The sequence below is a fragment of the Bombina bombina genome, chromosome 9 (genome assembly GCF_027579735.1).
Source record: "Bombina bombina isolate aBomBom1 chromosome 9, aBomBom1.pri, whole genome shotgun sequence".
NCBI classification, from domain to species: Eukaryota; Metazoa; Chordata; class Amphibia; order Anura; family Bombinatoridae; genus Bombina; species Bombina bombina.
In genome coordinates, this window is record NC_069507.1 from 145,433,372 (window position 1) to 145,454,322 (window position 20,951).

At 41.7% G+C, this 20,951-nt stretch overlaps 1 protein-coding gene across 1 annotated transcript in view; it reads left to right on the top strand.

Annotated features, from left to right (window-relative positions):
• Positions 1–20,951, top strand: part of LOC128640089 (TBC1 domain family member 12) — a 483,074-nt gene that overhangs the window by 434,287 nt on the left and 27,836 nt on the right. Inside the window, exon 13 of the mRNA XM_053692423.1 lies at positions 15,850–16,108. Within this exon, the coding sequence (XP_053548398.1) occupies positions 15,850–16,108 (259 nt within the window). The remainder of the gene's footprint in view (positions 1–15,849; positions 16,109–20,951) is intronic.

A 20,951-nucleotide genomic window follows, 5' to 3' on the forward strand; every position in this document is an offset into this window, starting at 1 on the left:
AAAAAAAAAAAAAATGTATTATCTAGCAAATAAAACTGATCATGAACATCATCATTTCCATTAGTCCTGTAATTCACCCCCCCCTTTCTTCCTTAGATACTCCCATAGAATAATATTCAGGACTTGTCAATGTAGTCTCAATCCCTTCTTGGAATAGCTAGCAAAGTATAAGAGAAGCTATACCATATATGCCTCTCCTTTCTTTCATAAGGTGGTGAGAGTCCACGAGCCATTACTTCTGGTATTCAACTCCTTGGTACTAGAAGGAGGCAACGATTCTCAAAACTCCAAGAGCACGTAATCCCTCTTACTTCTCTGGTATCCCAGTCTTATCTTTGCTTCCTCAGGAGGAAGGTGAAGAATAGAGGTACTCCAGATTCTACTGATTTGAGACAGATTATACCCCTCAGAGAGCTGACTACAAGGACAGAGGGTTATATAGCGTACTGGGTAGTGACAGAATTACACTCTATGGGAGTTAGTCACAAGCTTACCACGGGTTTTGTAGGGACCTGTCCCTTAGGCTCCTCCTGTTGGGTCGTCATACTCCAAATTTGCTTTCATACTACTGGATGGACTCTCTATTGGAAGCACTCTTTCAGCTGGTAAGCATGGTAGGGTGGGTTCATCTGAGGTAATTGCAACCATTTCATGCTCTCACATAGCCCAAAGGCTATTAGCAGGAACAACAATTTTGAGGTACATGCTGTAACTTTAATTGCACGCTCCGGTTTTAATTCCACGATTCAGTTTATTTTAATGCTAATCAAACTTTTCTGTATTATATAGTAGACATGTGCATTCAGAGGTTTTAGATACCTCTGAATGTGGAAGAAGGCAACTTCTTGTGAAAGTGCAACACACTAAGATCTGGATTTATATAGGCTTTTATCTGTTGTGTATATAAAAAAAAAAAAAATCACAAGCAGGTTCTTGGTTTAACCACTACTGACAGCACGCTCATGTTCAGTGTGCACACTCTAGTCAAGTAAATAAATTGTTTGTTTACTTTTTTAATGTCTGGCGGTTTGGCAGTATTTTTACTTGCCATGCTATTCACCTGCACACCTGTGTCTTTCTTGGTCTTCCTTTTAATGTGTCCTCTAAATGTTAGAGGAATTTTTCTTTACCAGCATTTCACGTAGAGCTTTGGGAAACTATTCCAAAGATGGACAGTGCCTTTTCTACTTTAAATAAACTCACTACTATTCCCTTAGAGGATAGTACATCTTTCATAGAACCTATGTACAGGATTCCTTTAGTTGAAAGGCCTTTCATATAGCAGGTTTTCTGTTTAAACCAGCTATTAGCATTACCTGTGTAGCAGTTGCATCTGTTCTATGTGTAACATTTTAGTCTGAGCAACTCTGTGGACAATGCATTTGTGGTGCTGCTGTTGACATATTTCAAATGTATGCTAAAAATCTGTCTTTCTCCAACATAGGTGTGTCCGGTCCACGGCGTCATCCTTACTTGTGGGATATTCTCTTCCCCAACAGGAAATGGCAAAGAGCCCAGCAAAGCTGGTCACATGATCCCTCCTAGGCTCCGCCTACCCCAGTCATTCTCTTTGCCGTTGTACAGGCAACATCTCCACGGAGATGGCTTAGAGTTTTTTAGTGTTTAACTGTAGTTTTTATTATTCAATCAAGAGTTTGTTATTTTAAAATAGTGCTGGTATGTACTATTTACTCAGAAACCGAAAAGAGATGAAGATTTCTGTTTGTATGAGGAAAATGATTTTAGCAACCGTTACTAAAATCCATGGCTGTTCCACACAGGACTGTTGAGAGGAATTAACTTCAGTTGGGGGAACAGTGAGCAGTCTCTTGCTGCTTGAGGTATGACACATTCTAACAAGACGATGTAATGCTGGAAGCTGTCATTTTCCCTATGGGATCCGGTAAGCCATGTTTATTAAGATTGTAAATAAGGGCTTCACAAGGGCTTATTAAGACTGTAGACTTTTTCTGGGCTAAATCGATTCATTATTAACACATATTTAGCCTTGAGGAATCATTTAATCTGGGTATTTTGATAAGTTTATATCGGCAGGCACTTTTTTAGACACCTTTCTCTTTAGGGGCTTTCCCAAATCATAGGCAGAGCCTCATTTTCGCGCCGGTGTTGCGCACTTGTTTTTGAGAGGCATGACATGCAGTCGCATGTGTGAGGAGCTCTGATACATAGAAAAGACTTTCTGAAGGCGTCATTTGGTATCGTATTCCCCTTTGGGCTTGGTTGGGTCTCAGCAAAGCAGACACCAGGGACTGTAAAGGGGTTAAAGTTAAAAACGGCTCCGGTTCCGTTATTTTAAGGGTTAAAGCTTCCAAATTTGGGGTGCAATACTTTTAAGGCTTTAAGACACTGTGGTGAAATCTTGGTGAATTTTGAACAATTCCTTCATATTTTTTCGCAATTGCAGTAATAAAGTGTGTTCAGTTTAAAATTTAAAGTGACAGTAACGGTTTTATTTTAAAACGTTTTTTGTACTTTGTTATCAAGTTTATGCCTGTTTAACATGTCTGAACTACCAGATAGACTGTGTTCTGAATGTGGGGAAGCCAGAGTTCCTTCTCATTTAAATAAATGTGATTTATGTGACAATGACAATGATGCCCAAGATGATTCCTCAAGTGAGGGGAGTAAGCATGGTACTGCATCATTCCCTCCTTCGTCTACACGAGTCTTGCCCACTCAGGAGGCCCCTAGTACATCTAGCGCGCCAATACTCCTTACTATGCAACAATTAACGGCTGTAATGGATAATTCTGTCAAAAACATTTTAGCCAAAATGCACACTTATCAGCGTAAGCGCGACTGCTCTGTTTTAGATACTGAAGAACATGACGACGCTGATAATAATGGTTCTGAAGGGCCCCTAAACCAGTCTGATGGGGCCAGGGAGGTTTTGTCTGAGGGAGAAATTACTGATTCAGGGAACATTTCTCAACAAGCTGAACCTGATGTGATTACGTTTAAATTTAAGTTGGAACATCTCCGCATTCTGCTTAAGGAGGTATTATCCACTCTGGATGATTGTGACAAGTTGGTCATCCCAGTGAAACTATGTAAAATGGACAAGTTCCTAGAGGTCCCGGGGCTCCCAGAAGCTTTTCCTATACCCAAGCGGGTGGCGGACATTGTAAATAAAGAATGGGAAAGGCCCGGTATTCCTTTCGTCCCTCCCCCCATATTTAAAAAATTGTTTCCTATGGTCGACCCCAGAAAGGACTTATGGCAGACAGTCCCCAAGGTCGAGGGAGCGGTTTCCACTTTAAACAAACGCACCACTATACCCATAGAAGATAGTTGTGCTTTCAAAGATCCTATGGATAAAAAATTAGAAGGTTTACTTAAAAAGATGTTTGTTCAGCAGGGTTACCTTCTACAACCAATTTCATGCATTGTCCCTGTCGCTACAGCCGCGTGTTTCTGGTTCGATGAGCTGGTAAAGGCGGTCGATAGTGATTCTCCTCCTTATGAGGAGATTATGGACAGAATCAATGCTCTCAAATTGGCTAATTCTTTCACCCTAGACGCCACTTTGCAATTGGCTAGGTTAGCGGCTAAGAATTCTGGGTTTGCTATTGTGGCGCGCAGAGCGCTTTGGTTGAAATCTTGGTCAGCTGATGCGTCTTCCAAGAACAAGCTACTTAACATTCCTTTCAAGGGGAAAACGCTGTTTGGCCCTGACTTGAAAGAGATTATCTCTGATATCACTGGGGGTAAGGGCCATGCCCTTCCTCAGGATCGGCCTTTCAAGGCCAAAAATAAACCTAATTTTCGTCCCTTTCGTAGAAACGGACCAGCCCAAAGTGCTACGTCCTCTAAGCAAGAGGGTAATACTTCTCAAGCCAAGCCAGCTTGGAGACCAATGCAAGGCTGGAACAAGGGAAAGCAGGCCAAGAAACCTGCCACTGCTACCAAGACAGCATGAAATGTTGGCCCCCGATCCGGGACCGGATCTGGTGGGGGGCAGACTCTCTCTCTTCGCTCGGGCTTGGGCAAGAGATGTTCTGGATCCTTGGGCGCTAGAAATAGTCTCCCAAGGTTATCTTCTGGAATTCAAGGGGCTTCCCCCAAGGGGGAGGTTCCACAGGTCTCAGTTGTCTTCAGACCACAGAAAAAGACAGGCATTCTTACGTTGTGTAGAAGACCTGTTAAAAATGGGAGTGATTCATCCTGTTCCATTAGGAGAACAAGGGATGGGGTTCTACTCCAATCTGTTCATAGTTCCCAAAAAAGAGGGAACGTTCAGACCAATCTTAGATCTCAAGATCTTAAACAAGTTTCTCAAGGTTCCATCGTTCAAAATGGAAACCATTCGAACAATTCTTCCTTCCATCCAGGAAGGTCAATTCATGACCACGGTGGATTTAAAGGATGCGTATCTACATATTCCTATCCACAAGGAACATCATCGGTTCCTAAGGTTCGCATTCCTGGACAAGCATTACCAGTTCGTGGCGCTTCCTTTCGGATTAGCCACTGCTCCAAGGATTTTCACAAAGGTACTAGGGTCCCTTCTAGCTGTGCTAAGACCAAGGGGCATTGCTGTAGTACCTTACTTGGACGACATTCTGATTCAAGCGTCGTCCCTTCCTCAAACAAAGGCTCACACGGACATTGTCCTGGCCTTTCTCAGATCTCACGGATGGAAAGTGAACGTGGAAAAGAGTTCTCTATCTCCGTCAACAAGGGTTCCCTTCTTGGGGACAATAATAGACTCCTTAGAAATGAGGATTTTTCTGACAGAGGCCAGAAAAACAAAACTTCTAGACTCTTGTCGGATACTTCATTCCGTTCCTCTTCCTTCCATAGCGCAGTGCATGGAAGTGATAGGTTTGATGGTAGCGGCAATGGACATAGTTCCTTTTGCGCGCATTCATCTAAGACCATTACAACTGTGCATGCTCAGTCAGTGGAATGGGGACTATACAAACTTGTCTCCGAGGATACAAGTAAATCAGAGGACCAGAGACTCACTCCGTTGGTGGCTGTCCCTGGACAATCTGTCACAAGGGATGACCTTCCGCAGACCAGAGTGGGTCATTGTCACGACCGACGCCAGTCTGATGGGCTGGGGCGCGGTCTGGGGATCCCTGAAAGCTCAGGGTCTTTGGTCTCGGGAAGAATCTCTTCTACCGATAAATATTCTGGAACTGAGAGCGATATTCAATGCTCTCAAGGCTTGGCCTCAGCTAGCGAGGGCCAAGTTCATACGGTTTCAATCAGACAACATGACAACTGTTGCGTACATCAACCATCAGGGGGGAACAAGGAGTTCCCTGGCGATGGAAGAAGTGACCAAAATCATTCTATGGGCGGAGTCTCACTCCTGCCACCTGTCTGCTATCCACATCCCAGGAGTGGAAAATTGGGAAGCGGATTTTCTGAGTCGTCAGACATTGCATCCGGGGGAGTGGGAACTCCATCCGGAAATCTTTGCCCAAGTCACTCAACTGTGGGGCATTCCAGACATGGATCTGATGGCCTCTCGTCAGAACTTCAAAGTTCCTTGCTACGGGTCCAGATCCAGGGATCCCAAGGCGGCTCTAGTGGATGCACTAGTAGCACCTTGGACCTTCAAACTAGCTTATGTATTCCCGCCGTTTCCTCTCATCCCCAGGCTGGTAGCCAGGATCAATCAGGAAAGGGCGTCGGTGATCTTGATAGCTCCTGCGTGGCCACGCAGGACTTGGTATGCAGATCTGGTGAATATGTCATCGGCTCCACCATGGAAGCTACCTTTGAGACGAGACCTTCTTGTTCAAGGTCCGTTCGAACATCCGAATCTGGTCTCACTCCAGCTGACTGCTTGGAGATTGAACGCTTGATCTTATCGAAGCGAGGGTTCTCAGATTCTGTTATTGATACTCTTGTTCAGGCCAGAAAGCCTGTAACTAGAAAGATTTACCACAAAATTTGGAAAAAATATATCTGTTGGTGTGAATCTAAAGGATTCCCTTGGGACAAGGTTAAGATTCCTAAGATTCTATCCTTCCTTCAAGAAGGATTGGAAAAAGGATTATCTGCAAGTTCCCTGAAGGGACAGATTTCTGCCTTGTCTGTGTTACTTCACAAAAAGCTGGCAGCTGTGCCAGATGTTCAAGCCTTTGTTCAGGCTCTGGTTAGAATCAAGCCTGTTTACAAACCTTTGACTCCTCCTTGGAGTCTCAACTTAGTTCTTTCAGTTCTTCAGGGGGTTCCGTTTGAACCCTTACATTCCGTTGATATTAAGTTATTATCTTGGAAAGTTTTGTTTTTGGTTGCAATTTCTTCTGCTAGAAGAGTTTCAGAATTATCTGCTCTGCAGTGTTCTCCTCCTTATCTGGTGTTCCATGCAGATAAGGTGGTTTTACGTACTAAACCTGGTTTTCTTCCAAAAGTTGTTTCTAACAAAAACATTAACCAGGAGATTATCGTACCTTCTCTGTGTCCGAAACCAGTTTCGAAGAAGGAACGTTTGTTGCACAATTTGGATGTTGTTCGCGCTCTAAAATTCTATTTAGATGCTACAAAGGATTTTAGACAAACATCTTCCTTGTTTGTTGTTTATTCCGGTAAAAGGAGAGGTCAAAAAGCAACTTCTACCTCTCTCTCTTTTTGGATTAAAAGCATCATCAGATTGGCTTACGAGACTGCCGGACGGCAGCCTCCCGAAAGAATCACAGCTCATTCCACTAGGGCTGTGGCTTCCACATGGGCCTTCAAGAACGAGGCTTCTGTTGATCAGATATGTAGGGCAGCGACTTGGTCTTCACTGCACACTTTTACCAAATTTTACAAGTTTGATACTTTTGCTTCTTCTGAGGCTATTTTTGGGAGAAAGGTTTTGCAAACCGTGGTGCCTTCCATTTAGGTGACCTGATTTGCTCCCTCCCTTCATCCGTGTCCTAAAGCTTTGGTATTGGTTCCCACAAGTAAGGATGACGCCGTGGACCGGACACACCTATGTTGGAGAAAACAGAATTTATGTTTACCTGATAAATTACTTTCTCCAACGGTGTGTCCGGTCCACGGCCCGCCCTGGTTTTTTAATCAGGTCTGATAATTTATTTTCTTTAACTACAGTCACCACGGTTTCATATGGTTTCTCCTATGCAAATATTCCTCCTTAACGTCGGTCGAATGACTGGGGTAGGCGGAGCCTAGGAGGGATCATGTGACCAGCTTTGCTGGGCTCTTTGCCATTTCCTGTTGGGGAAGAGAATATCCCACAAGTAAGGATGACGCCGTGGACCGGACACACCGTTGGAGAAAGTAATTTATCAGGTAAACATAAATTCTGTTTTTGGCAGTGCTACCCAGAAGAGCTTTATGGTTAAGTCCTGGTCAGCAGACATGATTTTTAAAGAAAGATAGATATATATATATAACAACAATTAAAATTATGGGGAGGCGAAAAGTGAGTTTAAAATCCTCCACTAAATACAAAATATAGAGAAAATAACTCATTGTGTAAACCATTTACAAATCTAAACAAGTCAGAAGACTTGATTTAAACCCAGAAACTCTCTGACTACACTGTTTCCAATGCAGCAAAGGAATCTGGGTAAGATATGCAAATGAGGTTCACAATGACTCACCTTTTTACTTTTAGCCTGCTTTTTAAGACAGACTTCCCTTTATGCCATAGCACTGCTGCATTACACAGCTTTAATGCTTAGCTAGGGTTAGTACAGTGATTTAGACCAATCCCAGGACAGCTGTTTCGTGGTTATTGCCACTCATCAGCTGGGAGTAGGTTAAACCACTGCTTGGAAAAGTTCATTTCTGGGGGAAATTCAACAACAATTAAAATTATGGGGAGGCGAAAAGTGAGTTTAAAATCCTCCACTAAATACAAAATATAGAGAAAATAACTCATTGTGTAAACCATTTACAAATCTAAACAAGTCAGAAGACTTGATTTAAACCCAGAAACTCTCTGACTACACTGTTTCCAATGCAGCAAAGGAATCTGGGTAAGATATGCAAATGAGGTTCACATCGACTCACCTTTTTACTTTTTTTTACCATAATTTTAATTCAACAACAATTAAAATTATGGGGAGGCAAAAAGTGAGTTTAAAATCCTCCACTAAATACAAAATATAGATTGGTCTAAATCACTGTACTAACCCTAGCTAAGCATTAAAGCTGTGTAATGCAGCAGTGCTATGGCATAAAGGGAAGTCTGTCTTAAAAAGCAGGCTAAAAGTAAAAAGGTGAGTCATTGTGAACCTCATTTGCATATCTTACCCAGATTCCTTTGCTGCATTGGAAACAGTGTAGTCAGAGAGTTTCTGGGTTTAAATCAAGTCTTCTGACTTGTTTAGATTTGTAAATGGTTTACACAATGAGTTATTTTCTCTATATATTATATATATATATATATATATATATATATATATATATATATATATATATATATATATATATATATATACAGGTAGTCGTCGACTTACGACCGCATTACGTTCTGACCGTCCGGTCGTAAGACGATTTGGACGTAAGTCGGACGATATATCTACGGCATGTAAATAAAATGGTCTAATGTAGGGTTTAGGCAGATAGGTCTGCTGCTACACATCACAGGTATTTTGGACTGCAACATGGTGAGAGGCTGCGACACATGCGAAGGCTGCTGCTGCTGCTTACGACAGTCACTCTCGTATGGCCTGCACACAAGCACTGCTGTCTGCAGTACGACACATGGTCGTAAGTATGGATGGTCATAAGTCGCATAGGTTGTAAGTCGACGAGTATCTGTATATATATATTATTTCTCCTTTTCAAGGAAAAATATATTTGGACCTGTTCTTGACACTATCATTTCCATACTGAATAAAGGAAAAGGAGCTTTGCAGTCTGTCCAGGATCTCTGAGTTCTAAACATAGTTTCCAAGGATTAGATAATATGTTTCAAATCAAGACCTACTCGAGGAAGGTGTCTTCTGCCTCATGTTCCAAAAGACATTGTTGAAAGCAAAAGCTTTTTTTTTTTTTGTCAATTCTCGATCGGGAACTAAAAGACTTTAAACACATTTCTCAGTTCCTATTTTCAAAATAGAAACAATTCGGGCAATTCTACCCCTTATTTAACAGAGTCAATTTATGAACATGTTAAGTTTGAAGGATGCCTAACTTCATATTCATAGACCATGACCAGCTCCTAAGATTTGCTTTCCATGACAAACACTATAAGTTTGTGGCTCCATTTGGTCTATCTACTACTCCCAGAATTTGTATGAAAGTCCTAGGAGCTCTCTTATCTGTAATAAGAGCTCAAGTATTTCAGTGGCTCCATACCTGGATGATATATTGTTTCAGGGTACATATTTACCCTCAGCTTTACCGTCTGTTGTTTGTTTCCTTGCAGACATGGTTGGAGAATCTATATCCTAAAGAGTTCTCTTGCTCCTCCAAACAAGATTCTCTGTTCTAGGAGTCAATATAGACAATGTGGCTTTCTCAAACGGATCAACAAAGATCACAGTTACAGACAGTTTGTTTACAAATACAGTTGATTTCTAACCCATCTGTAGCTCAATGTATGAAAGTACCGCATCTGCAGAGGAAACTAATGTACCAAATGTCCACCACCTGTCTATGATATATGGATAGAGCGTCTCTAATGTTGAACTGGGTATTATTTATGTTATGTCTTGTATTTCTAACTTTGTGCTGACAGTGAAGGATCTTTAGGCAATAGGTTTACCCACTCCAGGGAAATGTATAGTTGGCAGTTCCTTGTGCGGCTTTTCATATAACCCAGCTCTGGGTATTTTCTGGCATAAGAGAATAGGATTACGGTTTGCTCTGTTGCAGAGGATTCCTCTCTTTCCCAAGTAGAGTCCTCTCTAGTTGATGCAAAGCAGATAGTCCATTCTAAAAGATTTCTCCATCTGCCATTTAGTTTTGATCTCCATATATATCCAACCCGAGTGGAGTTCCAATATCTTGGAATTTAGCCGTTTTAAATTTAGTCCAACAATATACCAATAGTAGTTTCTTAACTGTCAAAGAAGGGGTGCATGCTAGGACTGCTGTAGCAAAAGCTACTTGTATTCTCAGTTGATCATAATCTAATCTGTGGGCACCTGAAACTATTCACATTCTAGCTATTTCACATTTAGAGTTGTTCAGATGAAGCAACCAAAATATGATTCTCCTGGCTCCAGTGTGGCTTAGGATCTGTTAGTTCTTGCAGCAGCGTTGTTTTTTTGTTTTTTTTTTACCAACACTTTGCTCATAGGGCTTGGTTAATTGTCCTTTAATCTGAAGAATACAATTTTTTTTATATTCTTACAGGTCCATAAGTGATTTATGGCTTATTGCTGTATGTGAGCTATTTTCATTAAATGTTGGGTTAATGATGATAATCTTTCCAGGGCTTCTTTATAAAGATTTTGGAGATCCTCTGAGGTGACATTTGTAAAGGTTTTTGCATTTTAAAATATGGTTTAGAAATTGTTCTTCATCCTAATCAGACTTTATTAAATATTTGGAAATATGCTGTTCTCTTTGACATCACAGGGATGTCCCTAGGGGTAAAATTCTTATTTCTGCCTCCACTTACATATTTATTTTGGTTGTATGTGATTTCAAACTGATGTGAAGATGGCGGGTATATAGGAAGGGACACTGCCTTGATTTCGCAAGGTTTCTACCTATGTGAAAAGTTGGTAAAAGTGGAATACCCCTGTAGCACTTAAATAAATAAATCACAATTTATAAAGAAGTGTATTGATCTCTATGTGACAATTTGTTTAAAAAAATAAACAGTGTGGTGCCTTAATCCTTTAGGATACTTTCACACTCAACCCTAATTTTATGTAAAACTCAACAAAGATGAGTGAATTCAGAACCTGGCCACCAGGAGGAGGCAAAGACACCCCTGCCAAAGGCTTAAATACTCCTCCCACTTCCCTCATCCCCCAGTCATTCTTTGCCTTTCGTCCCAGGAGGTTGGCAGAGAAGTGTCAGAAATTTACGATTAGCCTCTTATGGAGGGTAGTACTCTTCGACATGGGACTGGAGTTTTAAGTAGTCTTGTCAGCCTCTCAGTGAGGGCTTGGATGAAAGTTAGAGTCCGGAGATGCAGGAAGAGTCTTTCTGCGAATCCATCCTGACTAATTTTTAACAGCTCCATAAGCAATCGACATTGACGAGTTTTGCTACCTGCTTTCTTCTTTCAAGTCCATGGCATAGGCGATGCTACTATCTGTCACACTTGAAGGGCCGTGTTTCTGTTCCACGGCGTAGATTTCGGTAAGATCGTTTCATTTTACTTTCATCATGATTGTATTGTATTGCAAATGTTTTCCCGAGAGGCTACCACCTTGTGGGACTAACTATAACTCAGGGTCTCAGTGAGGCTCCTTTTGTATCTTGGAATCAAGGGTTAATATCTCCTGAGGGGGGTCATTGCACAGGTTTTTTTTTAATCATGTTTGTTACATGATTGGACCTGCTTATGTGTAGTGTTAGTTAGGCTCATGGCCTTGTGGAACATAATGGCCTTGGAAGTGACGCTGCCTTTGCGGTCGGACACGCTTTTGCTGGACTGTACGGCTTACCTTGTGACCTGACGTGGTCACGTTTTGACTCTCCAGTTCCGCATTCTTCACCGTGTTGCGACAAAAGAGATTCTGGTCCGCTGGTGTCTGGTGCATAGGAGGTGGTGCGTGCCCCAGCCATTGTGGGTGTTAGGTGCCATTTAGATTTTTTTCTTATTTGGTCCATTTTTTGTGTTCATATCCCAGTTATGGAGGATTCTGATGTTGAGATCAAAGTGGTCTCTGATTCAGATTCCACTTATTGCGAAGAATACGAATCGGCCTAGATGACACATGACAGTCAGTTATGTTCCGTAGGCCATATTAGAGGGCTCAATTCCTCTGGATCGGGGAATCAAGGGCCATCCGCCTCTGGGGTTTCTGTCCCTCGAGTGGCGAGTTCCCTACCACTTACTGTTACTGCACGTGCAGGTGACCCAGATTATGCTTATCCTTCACTGGAGGGTGGTTTGTTCCCCCCGGAGATTGCGGCACGTTTTCGTATTCAAATTCTTATGGCGTTGGCACATCTGCAGCTTCCAGATGTGTGTTTAAGATTATGTTCGTGTACTGTCAACCCGGGTTCCCCAGGAATGGGGTAGCCCATTCAGCTCTCCGGGGGATCGACAGGCCCTGAGGCTCCGGTAGAGGTGTGCTGTGCTTTTCGGTATAGACTGGCGCGCCTTCATTTTCTGCTATGGCACGTTTTGGCGTTGTTAGAGGATCCCATCCTTAATGGCTATAGGAGTTCTCAGTCTTCTGCTTCGAATAGCTCACATAATTAAATATAAGGGGATGAATTAATCTTTTTATAGTCTGATTGAGTATCCTTTCCAATCTGAGCTTGGATGAGCAGGGTTCCGTTAGGCTGGTCCTGTCTGGCTGGGTGGGCTGCTCTCCTTGGGCGAAAAACCTACGGGTTGCGTTTTCCTTTATTTTCATCCGATTATGATGACTTTTCTTTGTCTTTTAAAGCTCATGTTTTGTTTATATTGCTTCGGGAATTTTCCTTCTGGAATCGATACTCGTGATTTTGTGATCGCAATAGTTACTTCTACGGAAGTCGTTATGAGGACGCGTTTTTTGCTATGTTTGTTTGTCGTTTATTTCTCCCTCCCTGGGGGAGAATATTACGACCTTGTCAGTAATGGCTAGGGCTTTCTGTCTTGAGGCCTATTTCAGACACGTGGCGCTTGTTCTGCCTGGCTGGTCCGGTTTGGACGCTGTGTGATTGCATTATTATTTGTGTTTTTCTTATCTTGTTTTTACAAGTGTCAGCTAAGCATTCTGAGTGGATCAAAGGGTCTGTGGGGCATGGGGGACTGGTTCAGTCCTCATCAGTCTTCGAACTGGTCGCCTGGGACTCAGTGGAGTTCCAGTGCGTCACACTCTGTTGGTTCCGATTCGGTCAAGATTTGAGTGTTTTCTTCCCCACGTGGGTCGAGGATTTAGGGCCTCCTTGCCGTTGTTATGGGCGGTCTTGCCCTTTAAGGGCTATTGGAATTGTCCATTTGGACTTGTTCCTTTTTGAGGACTCTTCCTTCGGGTTGAGATTCTGGCTTTTGTCCATTTTCTCCTTATTGGTTGACGCCGCCTTATGGGAGGGCTTTGGGGCCTTTCCTACTCTGGGATTTAGGCGTTACTTATGAAGAATGATAGGCTAATCTCCTTTTCCTTGTTCCGTCTAGGGGTTGTTTCCGGGGTTTGGGATGCTATGCATTCTTTTTCCGTGAATGTAGCCCTCTGGGTTTAGACTTTGTGGAGTATATGGAGCCTCTTCTTTGTTAACTCACTCTTCGGGTGACTTCATCCCCGACGTTTCTCCTTAGTTCTCGAAGTTTGGGTGTTGTACGCCCGTTGGGCTTAGAATCTTAGCGGTTCTGTCGTTCCTTAGCTCCTTTGGAGTTGGACTTCTGTAAGGGGTGTTCTCTTCCCCTTTGGTTGGGATTTATGAGTTAGTCTTTTTCCCCTGCATAGTCTGTTTTATTCAGACGGGGTATGGTGTTCCCTGAGTTATTGTTTGTCTGAACAATTCTGGGGCTTGGGCTTTCGTTTGTCTGGATCTTTCTGGACCTTAGCTGGCTGGTCTGATTAACGGTTAGCTCCGTGGTTTCACTACCTGGATCCCGCTGCGGGTACAGGTACCTTTTTTTTTTTTTTTTTTTTTTTTTTTTTTTCTCATGACCTTATCTGGCATTCCTTTCTGAATTTTATTGTCTGGTTCAGGAGCTTGAGTTCTCCAGGGAACATAGACTATGTCTTATGGTCTCGCTAGTTGAGCTACTAGCAGCTTGGCCAGAAGTTCGTTGTGCTTAGGCTCCTCATGTCCTGCCTTGTTCTTAAACGATATGTGCTTCCCTCCTCGGGAGTTCCTTTTCATAGTATTCAGTGGCGCCTGGATGTTTTTCATTCGGCTCAGTTTATGGCTTGGTCTGGTAAGCGTGTGCGCTGTTCTTATCTGTGCCCTTCCCTTTGGGTGGGGGGGGTTTGTTTTGCCTTTCTTAAAGAGGTGAGGATTTCCTCTCTCTGAAGGCTGGTTGTCATGTCCTGTGTGCAGGCGGTTGGAACAGGGGTTTATCCTGTAAAGAGAGTGGTCCACTTTTCTGGGATGTTCTGTTCCATTTATGGCTTTGCAGTCCCCATGTTAGATCTCATAGTTATGCCTATCTTTATGGGGTTCTCCTTGAGTACCTGTTGTAGGTGCTGGGTTGAGACTGCCATAGAGTATTGGGCTAGATTTCATAGGGCTTCTGTCTTTTTCTGCCCATCTGTCCTCTTTGGGAGTGCCTGTTTGTAGGTGCTTTTAGAGGGCGCCTGAGCTTTGTTGGGGTGTCTGAGGCCATCCCATTCCGCCCTTTTATCTGGGGGCTAGTGGTTGGTGTCCTTTCTGTTCCCCTGCCTTCTAGACCTGTAGGTTGCTTGGAATGGTCCGGTGTCGGAATAGGATCTGAGATATGTTGTTTATCCTCGGATTGTGGAGGTACGGTGAGCCTCTTTTGAGGTTCTGGGCTCCTCGTTGTTCCGGATACGTGTGTTGGCCTTGCGGCTTTGGATAACCTAGAGTGTTTCCACTAATTAGTGAATGTTCGCAGTCTGTCGGTGGTGTTGGTTTTATTTTCAAGGTCATCCTGGTATGACTGCAGCGTTTGGTATTCAGAGGTTGCTTCTCTGGGTTTGATGCACGTGTTGGTTGGGAATATTTTAATATTCTGAGTTCCTAGCTACTCTTGGGACTCCAGTATCAGTCGTTTTTTTCTGGGCAGTTGCTCTGTTTTTTTGGAAAAGGTTTTCTTCTCTGTTCTGATTCCCGGTTTCAACCTTATGGTTCTGTACGGTTTGGGGTCTGGGCGGTGCCTTCCCTTTCAGGGTCCCTGTGAGCTTGGCTTGCTTTTGGGGTTTTCCATTTGAATCTTATTTCACCTTGTTTAGGGTCTTCCGGGAATCCTTGTTTTTTCCTCCATGTCCTCTCCCTTTTGGGAGTTTTCAGTTGTCGTTCCCTTTTCGCTGAAGGACTGACCTTTGGGCGATGGTGTCTCCCGGAGGAGTGTTGGCTCAGTTGAGTCTGTTTCTGCAGTCTCTAGAAAGGCTTGTGGACTATCTGCAGGTCAGTGTCCTTGGGGGTCTTTTCCTTTCACGTTTTCTTGGCTTCGGATGAAGCAGGATGTTTGTTGGGTTGTGGTTCAGGCCTGGTGCCCTCAGAGTGGGCTGCCTTTTGTACCCTCCCGTTTTAGCATTCAGTGTCCTCTATAGCTTGGGTATTGTTTTCCCAAAAGTAGCTGGGAAGTAGAAAGAGTCCACAGCTCCCCGTCCGTGTTTTTATGTGGGACGGCCGTAATTTTTGTTCTTCTGGCACCTTTTCACCCTTCTACTGTTCCTTGTTCCTCAGCAGAATGACTGGGGGATGAGGGAAGTGGGGGAGGTTTTTAAGCCTTTTGGCTGGGGTGTCTTTGCCTCCTCCTGGTGGCCAGGTTCTGAATTCCCAAAAGTAATGAATGTAGCTGTGGACTCTTTCCATCTGAAGAAAAGAAAATTATCAGGTAAGCATAATTTAAGTTTTTTAGAGATGTCGACTTCTAAAGCTAATGGTTCTAACTGTTTGTACAATTTAGATGAAGAAACATATGAAATAAAAGCTAAAACCAGCAAGGAATTGCAAAAAAAAATGATTGGGAAATTACTAGCTTTATAGTTATGTTTAAAAACGTATTCTTTTCTGAAATGGTAATTAGAAATATATTCATAAAAATGGTTTTACTAAAGGGAAAATAAACTCACATGTTTTTTATTTCTGTTAAATCAACAGGATCTTTACATTATACAGTAAATCACTGCCACTTGATTTTGCCTGCCGAGTATGGGATGTCTTCTGCAGGGATGGAGAAGAGTTTTTATTTAGAACAGCGCTGGGAATCCTCCGGCTGTATGAAGATATTCTCCTGCAGATGGACTTTATTCACATAGCACAGTTTCTAACAAAACTGCCTGAAGACATCACATCAGAAAAGCTCTTCAGTTGCATAGCTGCTATTCAGATGCAGAACAGCACTAAAAAGTGGACACAGGTTGGTTCCTATGATGAGGTCATTGTAGTCTAATGTAGTGGTTAAACGTAAATGTTTTTTGCTTAGTCGGCTGAATATTTTAATAAAATGATGCCTGTTTTGATTTCCATTTATGAGCAAATGTAAAAGCGTAAAAAGCATCTATACTACATAGACCAGACCTGTTATGATATTCGGTCAAAAGTGTGTGCCCATTTAATTGTGAAGTGTTTGCCTAATCTCATATTATTGTGAAATATACATCAAAGATCTGCTAGGTAAACACTTTATGCCTCAGAGCCAAATTATAAATGCAATCAAATATGCATGCAGTACTACTTTTTAATGAAATATTTTAAAGGGATATGAAACCATTCAGATAGAGCATACAATTTGAATAAAGTTTGCAATTTGCTTCTATTATAAAATTTGCTTTGTTCCCATGTTATTCTTTGTTAAAGATATATTTAGGTAGGTGTCTGGAGCACTCCTTAGCAGGAAATATTGCTGCCATCTAGTGCTCTTGCAAACTGATAACATTCCTGCAAAACCGCTGCCATCTAGTGCTCTTGCAAACTGATAACATTCCTGCAAACCTGCTGCCATCTAGTGCTCTTGCAAACTGATAACATTCCTGCAAAACCGCTGCCATCTAGTGCTCTTGCAAACTGATAACATTCCTGCAAAACCGCTGCCATCTAGTGCTCTTGCAAACTGATAACATTCCTGCAAAACCGCTGCCATCTAGTGCTCTTGCAAACTGATAACATTCCTTTAAAACTGCTGCCATCTAGTGCTCTTGCAAACTGATAACATTCCTGCAAAACCGCTGCCATCTAGTGCTCTTGCAAACTGATAACATTCCTGCAAAACCGCTGCCATCTAGTGCTCTTGCAAACTGATAACATTCCTGCAAACCGCTGCCATCTAGTGCTCTTGCAAACTGATAACATTCCTGCAAAACTGCTGCCATCTAGTGCTCTTGCAAACTGATAACATTCCTGCAAAACCGCTGCCATCTAGTGCTCTTGCAAACTGATAACATTCCTGCAAAACCGCTGCCATCTAGTGCTCTTGCAAACTGATAACATTCCTTTAAAACTGCTGCCATCTAGTGCTCTTGCAAACTGATAACATTCCTGCAAAACCGCTGCCATCTAGTGCTCTTGCAAACTGATAACATTCCTGCAAAACCGCTGCCATCTAGTGCTCTTGCAAACTGATAACATTCCTGCAAACCGCTGCCATCTAGTGCTCTTGCAAACTGATAACATTCCTGCAAACCGCTGCCATCTAGTGCTCTTGCAAACTGATAACATTCCTGCAAACCGCTGCCATCTAGTGCTCTTGCAAACTGATAACATTCCTGCAAAACTGCTGCCATATAGTGCCCCAGACATGTGCATGTTTTTGAGCTTACAATAGATCCCTGCTTTTCAACAAAATAAACTATGAGAATAAAGAGAAGTTCACAATAGATGTAAATACGAAAGTTGTTTTAAAATTGCATGCTCTATCTGAATCATGAAAGAACATTTTTGGGGTTTCATGACTCTTTAATAACACAACATCACATGGGCATAAAACTCAAATTGAATGCCTCATCAAAGTTTAATTATTTGAAGTGAAAACACTTGGTAATTTACTAATCATTTTGACATTTAAATCTGAAAGTTGTGTCTTTTCCCAGTATCCACTAGGGGTTAAAGTGCATGCTCAAGATGCTAGCGCATGAGACAAGATAAACAATATTCAAGGCTTCTCAATTGTTATCTCCTTGGAAGGAAAGTGATGCACATTATGCTAATAAAACGTTTTATATTTAAATGCTTTTAAAGCATTTATATTTTTGCTCACCTTAGTCAATGCCCAACAGAAATTAATTTAACAACTAAATTGGAAATGGACAGTTCTAGACATTCTAAACTTCCATATTTTGATAAAATAAGGTTGGTTTGTAGAGACCTATTTAGTCCTCACAGTTTGAAACAACTGCTTGGTTGTTCAAGATGGAATCCCTCCATATGGTCTGAAATTTGATTCCCCTAAATACTTTCCTTGTATCAGGCTAAGTGACTTTATGTGCACGTGGCAGAAGTTCACATGAAGTTTCCTAGGGTTTGCGGTGGGAAATTACATTTCCAGTTCAGCAGCACTCTCATTTGGTTCTCTACTGCCCGAGGGTGTTTACCAGAATACTAGTTCTCCTGATTGCAGAATTACAAATGAGGGTGTTCTTTTTCCTCATTATACTGGTTTCAGAGTTAATCATGAGGGACATCTTTTTCCTTTCCTATTTGGATGATATCCTGTGATTTACCACCTCAGAAAAACAGGCATCTCAATACAGTGATAAAGTTCTGCATTATCTGTCACATATTTCCAGGGGAGATGTTTGATACCCATAAAATCAATGGATTGTATGAGATTACTTCCAAGATCCATATGGTCAAATGGATTAGATAGCATATGCATCCTTTCCAAAACTTTGTTTTGTTTTCTTCAAAAATAGGACAATTAATTTCAACTATCTCCATTACTGGATACTACTATTACATTTCTTCAGAGGTCTTCCATTCTCCAAATTGAACTGTAGTAAATTTGAATGGTAATCCACTTGCCAGGGCAGTTTACTTAGGAAGCATGGTTTCAAAAGTCTCCTTATTTGAGGTGAGAGTATTTTTCAGTAATTGCATGAGTTTCAATAAGACATCAATGTCCCATATTAAGTATTAATGGTGGTTGAAGGGTTGTTTGGTTGTCAAGGAAGTGGAGCACATTTCTTTCATGTAATTGGCAAGAGTCCATGAGCTAGTGACACATGGGATATACAATCCTACCAGGAGGGGCAACATTTCCCCAACTTCAAAATGCCTATAAATACACCCCTCACCACACCCACAATTCAGTTTTACAAACTTTGCCTCCTATGGAGGTGGTGAAGTAAGTTTGTGCTTGATTTTTTTCATGTAATTGGCAAGAGTCCATGAGCTAGTGACGCATGGGATATACAATCCTACCAGGAGGGGCAACATTTCCCCAACCTCAAAATGCCTATAAATACACCCCTCACCACACCCACAATTCAGTTTTACAAACTTTGCCTCCTATGGAGGTGGTGAAGTAAGTTTGTGCTTGATTTTTTTGTTTTCTTCTATGATGAGCGCTTCTAAGCATTCTGAAGCCTTTTTCCGCTCAGAGTACAGTGTTTGTCAGAGGGATGTGGAGAGTGTATCGCCTATTGATTTGTTTATGGTTTCCCTCGCAGGAAATCCTTTTCAAGGGTTCTCTGTTATCGGTCGTAGGGATTAATCTCCTACCTCCCTTTTCAGATCGACGATGTACTCTTATACCATTACCTCTGCTGATAGTTTTCAGTACTGGTTTGTCTATCTGCTATATGTGGATGGGTGTCTTTCGGTAAGTATGTATCATTATTTTAAGACACACTCAGCTATGGTTGGCGCTTTATGTATTTATATAAAGTTCTAAATATATGTATTTGCTTATTTGCCATGAGTCAGGTCTATGTGTATTTCCCTTTGCAGTCTGGCAGTTTCAATATGGGAATCATGTTTTAGGAAGTTTTTGTCTTACCTGGGGTATAGTCTTTTTTTCAATTTGACTTGTTTTCCTTTTAAAATTTGCAGGCAAATTAGGCTCGCAGGGGGCGCAAAATGTTGTTATTTATTGCGTCATTCTTGGCGCGAGATTTTTTTGGCGCGAATGTGTGTCTATGATGACGCAAGTTCGTCATTTTCTGCGTCTTAGTTGACGCCAGGTTGTTTGGCGCGAAGTTGTGTTATGACGCGAGTTGTGTCATTTCCGGATGTTTGATGGCGCCAAAAAATTTATATACTTACTTTTGCGTTGTGCTTCATACTTGGCGCCAAAATATTTAGTTTTATTTTACCCCACTTCCTATATGCTCCTTGCCTTCTTTATGCTCAGATGGCTATGCTATTTGCTTTTTTTTTTCAATTTTAGCATTTGCATTTTTTCCCATTCCTGAAACTGCTATATGTGGAAATAAGATATTTTGTTTAAATTTTCTTTTTTCTTTTACATTTTACAAGATGTCTCAATCAGATCCTGTCTCAGAAGCTGCTGTAAGAACCATGCTGCCTGAACACAATTCTACCAAAGCTAAAGTGTATCTGTTGTAAGCTAGTGGAGATTATATCTCCAGCTGTAGTATGTAACAGTTGTCATGATAAGCTTTTGCATGCAGAAAAAGTTTCTAATAGTGCTAGTACAGTATCTGTTGTTCCCTCAACATCTAATGTACATGATATCCCTTTTAGATTAAAAAATATATTGCTGATGCGATACAGAAGGCTATGGCTGCTATTCTGCCTTCAAATAAACGTAAAAGGTCTTTTAAAACTTCACATAATACTGAGGAAATTTGTGATGTCCGACAACATACTGATATATCCACCTCTGATGAGGATCTCTCTGATTCGGAAGATCCTACTTCAGACATTGACACCGATAAATCAACTTATCTTTTTAAGATTGAGTATATTCGTTCTTTGTTAAAAGAAGTGTTGCTAACTTTGGATATTGAGGAGTCTGGTCCTCTTGATATTAAATCTAGTAAATGTTTAAATTCTGTCTATAAGCCTCCTGTGATTACTCCTGAGGTTTTTCCTGTTCATGATGCTATTTCTGATGTGATTGCTAAGGAATGGTCTAAGCCTGGTACTTCTTTTGTTCCTTCTTCAAGGTTTAAAAAGTTGTATCCTTTGCCAGTGGCTAAGTTAGAGTTTTGGGAAAAAGTCACTAAGGTCGATAGGGCTATTTCTACTCTTGCTAAACGTACTACCATTCCTATGGAAGATAGTACCTCTTTTAAGGATCC